This window comes from Zingiber officinale, chromosome 6A, assembly GCF_018446385.1.
Source record: "Zingiber officinale cultivar Zhangliang chromosome 6A, Zo_v1.1, whole genome shotgun sequence".
Lineage (NCBI taxonomy): Eukaryota > Viridiplantae > Streptophyta > Magnoliopsida > Zingiberales > Zingiberaceae > Zingiber > Zingiber officinale.
In genome coordinates, this window is record NC_055997.1 from 88,858,939 (window position 1) to 88,866,963 (window position 8,025).

The following is an 8,025-nucleotide window of genomic DNA, read 5'->3' on the forward strand; positions in this document are numbered from 1 at the left end:
ATACCTGTGTAAAGTCTTATAAGTAATGCCACTTTTTTTTAGATAAAAATATTTTAATTTTTAACCATTCCGTTGAATAAATTATTTAAGTTGTTCAAACTTAAAGTGAAATATATTTATGACAGGTTTTCTTGGTGTTCTCTTCTTTCTTCCAGATTCCTATGTTGATATTGAAAATAAAGATTTTAGAGGTAAGCTGACTAGACTGCACTTCTTTATTATTTTCCAGTTTAGTGTCATGATTTTGTGTTACATTACTCTGTTTATCTTTTTACATTTTTTAGTTAAATTTTTCTTCATTGTTAGTATTCTTTTGCTAAAAATTCAAGTGATTGTTCTGTGTAAACACTTCTTGCATTAGAAATGAAATTAATTACAAATAGAATTATTATATTTGGATAATTTAATTATGTAGGAATGGGAAAAAATATAGATAGTTTTGAAATTGATGCTTAATTCTTATTTTTATATTAGAATTGTAGAAATTTATGCGTAAATAAAAAAGGAACAACCGTCCTAAAATAAAAAAAATATCTAGTTTCCTTATCTCATTTCTAAAAATAAAATTTTATAAATTATTACTTAAATTGATGAAAGGATAAAATTGAGGCATAATTAATAGTTTCATCCAAAGCCTTTACATAACAAAGACCGGCTTTGCCATTGTGTATGGAGCACCATTTCATAGAGCTCGCTACGTGAAATCGTCACTCGACGACTCCTTCAGAGCGATCTTCATTGTATGAAAGAGAGGTAAATCATGAGAAATTTCATTCAGCAACAGCAATACATGTAAGAAGAGATTGATACAACCAATGGGATATTTTGTAGTCATTGAGAATCAACTCTAGATCTATTGATAACAATACCTTTACATGAACTAACTACACCGACCAATGGGGCAATGCCAAAACAGTTTGATCCTGTCTGAAAGCTGAAAAGATGCCTAGTTGGACACTCGACTCTAATGTTAACTGGATGGAGACTTCTCACTGTCTTACATGTCACAAAAAATATTTTGTGTTGGGCTAGAGAAGGGGTCCCGACTTTGGCCCTCTGATGCTCAAATCAGTGATCAAATTTTAGAGAAGAATAATGAAAAAACTGTAGCAATGTGCAAGTAGAAAAATGTAGTATCGCATGTCTTTGCCTATAGTGAAGACCCGCTTTTATAATGTTACTATTGTATCTACACACGAATTATGAAGTATTTTCAAAAAAGGATAGACCATAAAGTGACCCTAATATCTTTTCTAAAATGAGCCCGCAAATCCTTGTGATGGGGCAGGCTGGAATGTTTAAAGTACGATTTGCCTACAGAATATCTCCTGTCCTCTGTGGCACAAAAGGCCAAAAAGCGTAATAGTTTGTTGGCCTACGAGATTCACCATAGACTACTTTGACCAACTGATTGAATTACTGATATAGTTTGACCGACTGTGACTCTCGAGGAATACTCGGTCAATGTTTATGCGTGTGGTCGGCGACTCAACTCTCACTTGACTTCTTTACTTAAACTATATGTAACTAGATGTCTAGTATGGTCTGATCAGTTGAGGCACTTGGTTGGGATAATTGATATTTAACTTCATACTCCATTGTACTTCATTGTTAATTACGAAATCAGATTTTGAGTTCAGCCCGACCGAAGGGTCTGATCGGATAAGCCTTTGGTTTAACATTCACGGTTCGTCCGACCTGGAGGATCAGCGGGACCTTCCCTACCTTCTCTTATTCTAAATGATGTTACCTACTCCTTCACTTTGATTTCTATGTCAACCCACCTCTTAAATTTTAACCCACCTCAAAGGGAGCACCTTAAATACCGTATCACAGTTGATGATCCTGATCCTAAGCAGTGTTGATTACATTCAACAGATCTGATTATATATCCTTTTAATTAATTCAGGGGACTTGAGTGCATGTGTATTTTCATACTAGTTTGATAGATTTGTCGAATGATTTTTTATTGCTCATACAAAACAAAAAAGGCACAACTAACACTGAATGTATTTTACTGATCAGGTGGTGGTGGTGGCGAGAGAGAAGCCTCTGTGGCAAAGGCTTCTTTGTTCTGAACGATGAGATGCAGCAGGAAGTCCATGAAAGCTAGCACAATGGCTTTGTGGTTCTTCCGCTGGTTCACCTTCAAGTAGCAGTGCAGGAGCTCCTGAAGACTGTGCCACTCTCGCAGCTCCAACGCGGTCACCATCTCCTCCATGGAGGCTCTGAAATCACGGTAAGGATCCGTGGAATGCACGGACAGCATGACGCTCTTCTCGTACAACAAGTGATCTGATCGCTCTCCCTTCTTCGACTTGGCCTCCTCCATGATCGACTTCGTGGTGTGCGGGGAAAAGAATAATCTCTCCCAACGCTTCACAGTTCCAGATGAAGATGCAATGGCGGCGGCGGCAGTGGCGACGTCCTCCTCCTCCTCTGCCTCGTGGAGATAGCTTTGTTCCACGAATTTGGCTATGTGACCTTTGACACTCGTGAGGTGGGTAGCTTGGAGATCTTTCATGGAAGACTTGAGCTTTTCCATCATTCCACTTCATGTTGATGGGGAGAGCTCCGGGAGATTCATATAGGAGCACTTCAAGTTTGCTCAACTCCCTTAATTAGCTTCAACAAATGGGAGGTTTTAATGATGGATTTCTACCGGATACAACAAGCGTTGCAGGTAAAGCAGCCGCAGGCTACTTCTCAGTGTTGACGATAAAATACGTCCATAGCGGGACTCATGAGTTCACATAAATTGGGCAGTTTCACTCGGTCACGCTTGCTCGAGGTAAATGGAAGAGCAGTATAACAAGACTTCTGCAAATATATTTCATTTCCGGATATCGACCTCAATGAAGGAAAATGCCTAGCAGAGGTATTCTGTCTTCCCAATTTGTCTATTGGATAGCCAAAACAACACTATAATAATGGCAAAAGTTTTGTTAAAAGCAAGAGAAAATCCAATAGAATCGGTGGATTTACATTTACAGCATCACGGAATCTCTGTATATGGAAATCAAGAAACTGAGTAAAAGTATTTCAGTCTTTTGGCATACCTTGTGAAACTCCAACGTATCGCCGCCAGTTTTACAGAGCTCGACCATGTGAAGAGGTGCTAAATTATGTTAGGATTCAGTAGGCATCAAGTATAGAAACCCAAAAGGTGTAGTTTAATATTTTCCCATCTCGTTGGAATAAAATTCTATTAAAAAACATATATATATATATATATATATAAAGTAATTTGTTTACTCCAATATCTTTGTCAATTCATCCTTAGATCAATATCTAAAAAGTAAATCATGAATGATTACTAACCATTAGTATATGTGCTAAGATATGAATGAAGACATACTCAACGCATCCAATTTCGATCCAAAATCTTATATAATAATACTTTACTCGTAACTTGAATTAAGACACCTAATGAACTAACTAGATCTCATTGCTTGCATTAGCTATTCCAAATTCATTGTAGTAATAAATTATCGAACAAGATCTCATATATATATATATATATATATATATATATATATATATATATATATATATATATATATATATATATATATATATATATATATATATAATAAATATATATATATATATATATATATATATATGGTGATTGAAGACCAATAGGTGAGGCACCAAATCCAAGGTTAGACAAAAATAACTTTAATAAAAAAAATTAAATAAATGTATAAATATATTAGAGCCAGCAATATTAAACTCACACAAAGACCTGATCCAACCTGAAACATGATACCCTTTATGTAGATAATTTTTTTTAATTAAAATATTAATGGCTCTTATTCCATAAAGATTCTTTAGAGAGCTAAAGTAAATTTTACATTTAAAAAAAAAAATCTTTTTAAGAAAGCATAATTATTTCCTTCTAGGAACAACAATCAGAATTTTCAGAAAAATATTGATGAATTTGACTGTATTTGCAAGAAGACCCTTTGCCATTCAGAAAAGCAGAATCAAACAAAAAAAGATGATCCAACAAAAGATATGAAAATAATAATAATAATAAAACAGTAGAATTTATCATCTGTTTTTCAAACAAATTTCCCAAATTGAAACCTTGTGATCTGGAAATGAGTTCTAAGGCATTCATTGACTCTGGCTTTTCCTTCTTTTCTGTTACAAGATGTTCCTGGATTATATAACAAAAAAAAAAAGAATTCACTCTAAGAAATAATAATTGGATTCGTCCATATTTTGACATCAGAAGCTAACATCGCTTGTAATTAGGTGTCAATGGTCGTGCCTGAGTCGATCTGACTTGATCGAACATGCAAGACTGGCCAAGGGTAAAACTAGCCTTATTTTCTTAGCTAAAGCAACACGTCAACCTATTTGACATCTCTACTTAAACTAGGCAAACATACTCCTTTATGTTTAGTAACTACCTCTGAATTATTGGAGACAAACATCAATATCATCAAGGCTCACATCTTCACCGTGTTCAAAAGATGGTGGCCTATATCCTTTCTTGAACCATTCATCTGATAAAATTTCTGGAATTGTTATTCTCTGTGTCAAAAGGGCAAGGAAAATAAGTTCCAAAGCCAAGAAACACTCGCATTTCCAAAAAATAATTACTGCAACTTCTTGATTAACTGGTTTAAGAAATCAAGTAACATAATCAGAACTTACAGTTAAAGAATTTGGATCTAGAATAAGCGCAATTAATTTCTTTGCACCTGATGAGAACCAAGCTGGAAATGAATAATCTGGCTTACAGATCTGTGGTGTAGGTGAATTAAGATGATACTCAGAAATAGGGAAACATGGATTTTATTATAAGAAAAACAATGATGAATCTACTGATATAGCATTTACTTCTTTTTTTTATACAAAATCATGTTGTCTGCCCATCAAAAGGCAAGTATCCAGCCATAAGGACAAACAGTAGTACACCACATGACCATATATTTGATGTTGTACCTTTTGGACAATCTGTTACTGGAGATATTAGAAAATTAACTGAATTGTAATTATACAAAATCAATTCTAATTTATATATCGAGATGACCTGAGCTGATAATATCAGGCTGTCAGCGGGGGATGATTTCTGCTAATTGCTGAGTGCAGACAGAACACCGAGTTCGAGTAGCAAAGTCTGAGTGGACAAAGCGGCCGAACGGGCGAAGGGACCGAGGCCTGCGGTAGTCGTAATTTCCTTGAAACAGATTTACCCCACCTCTGGTTGTGCTTCGAGGTTTCCTTGGGTCGTCTGTTTACCAGGATACAACGGAAAAACCACGAACGCAACCAAGCACTGATTGTTCGTGGCGAACTGAGAATGCACTTGAGTGTTATCACGAGTAGTTCAGTCGAGCGGATGCACGATTGAGAGAAGAATCGGGGAACAAAGGTGGAGGAATTCTCTTGCTTTCGCTTCTCTTACACATCTCTCTTTGCTCAAGATCCAACCTCCTTATATAGGAGCTCTTACCTTGCCTGCAATAAATGATTAAATTATGATCATTTAATGTTGGGGTTAACAACGTCATTAATGATTTAATGTTTTATTAATGTCGAGACGTTACGAAATCATTATTAATGAGTTTAATATCGCCATTAATACTGAGACGTTATGAAATCACCATTAATGACTTTAATGTCGTCATTAATATCGAGACGTTACAGAATCACCTTTAATTTCACATTAATGCTTCCGTTACACTCTTGAACATGTAGCAAAAAGAGATTCAAGTGGAAATATATTAGTTTATTCTTTTGGGCAAATTTTGCCTGGATCGGTCCGACATTAGACATGCGCAGGTCGTGCTCGCACACGAGTCAACCTTAGTTCAGTATAATCCGAGCCCTGGATTTGCACCCACCCCTGCGCACTCACACGTGAGAGAGTCTCTCCCCATGTATATGTTGCAACATCAATGCATGTATCATAATTTAAACCAACAATAAAGCCAAGAGACTTCTAATGTGGGATTAAACCCATGCACAATAGAGTCTCTTGGTCTCCACCTCTTTATTCCATTCACATTTCCAACAATCCCCCACATGAATGGAAAATAGTGTATATGATAGCATTCAACAATTGAGTCAAATATATGATAGGTAGGTTTTACCCTTTGAACCTTCTCTTGTGAAGATCTGTTTGCTTACTGGCTGACAGTAGACGTGATGTCCTTGAACTGTTCTGCCGTCTGTGTAAGCATTGACATATCTCACCCAAGATTCTCCCTGATACAACTCAGTTCTCATTAGTGTGTTCATTTTTAGCCATGAACACGCCTAGTTTTGTGAGAAGCTCTAAGAATTGTGCCTCCAATTCTCTTCGAAGTGGGCCCACTTCTTTCTTACATAAGTGATCTGTAACATCCCAAATTTCACTATTTGAAGTCCTAAAAGTCCTTATAAAAATCTAGAAATGCTTTAGAAAAATTTTAGAGATTTTTAGAAATATTTAGAGTATTTTTATGCAATTTTTGGAGGTCGTTTGATATTTTTACCAAAAGAAAGAAGTTGTGACAAAAAAAAAGTCCAAGCCGAGGCTCGAACCGGCAACCCCTGACCCGAGCAAAACCCAACTAACCAACTGGACTAGCAGTTATTATTTGATCTAATAAAGGAAGGACTAGCAGTTATTATTTGATCTAATAAAGGAAGAATTTTATTTAAGTAATAGAAGTTAATAGCGAGAAATAATAGGAAGAAAATAAGTTGCAACCGGGATTCGAACTCACGAGCTGCGCCTTAAGCTGAACGCGACCAACCAACTGATCCAGCGATCGTTTCTTATTAAAGAAGGAGAAGAATTCCATTTAAGCAGAAGTTGGAACATTTAAAATAAATTGGAAAAAAGGTGCGCGGCTGAGGGATTCGAAACCCAGACCTGTGATTTGGTCAAAACCTGGCTGACCAACTGCGCCAGCGGGTTTTGTTAATTAAGGAAAGAATAAATTGTATATAAGTGGTAGTTGGTTTAATGAAAACCTAGTGATAAGAAAAGGGGACTTATTTTTCCCGAGACCCGGATCTCTTCCTCTCCTCTCTCGCGACGGCGCGACTTCTTCTTGGCGAAACCGTGGCAGCAAGCAAGCACGTCACCGGCGGCCGGCGAGCACTTCTCACCGTGGGATCTTTATAGATTTGAGGTCTCCTCGTCGAAGAGAGCTTGTGGGCACGAAGAGGAGCCGGATTGTTGAGTTCTCCGCAAGCCCTAGAAGCATTAGAAGCCTCCTTCTCGACTGTGAGTCCAAGAACGCGAAGGTAAGTTGCTTACTCACCTGTGGGAAGAGGGATTTTCGCATTCTCGAATTCATTCTTTGATTTCAATAGAAGTTGTGGCTTTAAAATATGCTGCCGTGAATTGAGGTTTCGGGTTCTTGTTTTTTCCGGGGCTTTATGAAAACCCTAGAGTGGATTCCGAGATTTGATTGCTCTTTTGCTTCCGAAATTCAGAATTTTCTAGAATGAAATTTGCTAGGTTTCTTTAGTATCTCTGTTCCAAGGTTTATTCAAAGGATTTTGATGTGTTACATGGTGATTTTCTGGATCGTTGTGTGCTTTTGAGTTCTTTAAAGGTATTGATACGGATTCATGTAGGTTGCTTTGTTGCTAGAAGAATAGGCAAGTATGGACTATAGGTGTTATGAACTGATTATCTTCGACAGCAGATATATATTGTGTGCTCAATGCTAGGAACAGAACTAGAGTAACATGGAGGATAGTATGCATTACCTGTGGGAAAAAAATATGCTAAATGCTATGAACTGAGCTAGAGTTGATTATGATGCCTTAGTGGCTGTTCAAATCAACTTTGTAATTGTTATGTTTGGGAGATCATGATTTGGTGTCATGTTTATGTCTTTCTTCGATTTAGTTTGGGTCTGTTTAATAGTAACAGAATAGAAGACCAAGTTAAGCGTGTTGAGCAATTTGATTCCTTATGGTTTCCTTACCGTGGCACTGAACAGGAGGTTGTGTTTTTAGGCCTTAAAACTAGGAATTCGGATGTTGATTTAAATCCTTTTGTTCATG

General features: G+C 36.8%; 1 protein-coding gene and 1 long non-coding RNA gene across 2 annotated transcripts; both read right to left on the reverse strand.

Annotated features, from left to right (window-relative positions):
- Nucleotides 1-2,014: 2,014 nt before the first annotated feature.
- Nucleotides 2,015-3,221, reverse strand: LOC121995012 (transcription repressor OFP13-like). The gene has a single exon (XM_042548871.1). It carries the CDS (start codon nucleotides 2,546-2,548, stop codon nucleotides 2,015-2,017), a length of 534 nt encoding a protein of 177 aa, XP_042404805.1. The 5' UTR covers nucleotides 2,549-3,221.
- An 843-nt stretch (nucleotides 3,222-4,064) lies between these two features.
- On the reverse strand, nucleotides 4,065-6,481 carry LOC121996855. The gene is made up of 3 exons (XR_006116171.1): nucleotides 4,669-6,481; nucleotides 4,422-4,545; nucleotides 4,065-4,165 (listed from the first exon to the last, which is right to left on the reverse strand). It is a non-coding gene; the product is annotated as an uncharacterized LOC121996855 (long non-coding RNA).
- Between the last annotated feature and the right edge of the window lie 1,544 nt (nucleotides 6,482-8,025).

Excerpts from the sequence above, each read along its gene's own strand:
- LOC121995012 (XM_042548871.1), bottom strand. The coding sequence starts at position 2,548 with ATGATGGAAAAGCTCAAGTCTTCCATGAAAGATCTCCAAGCTACCCAC.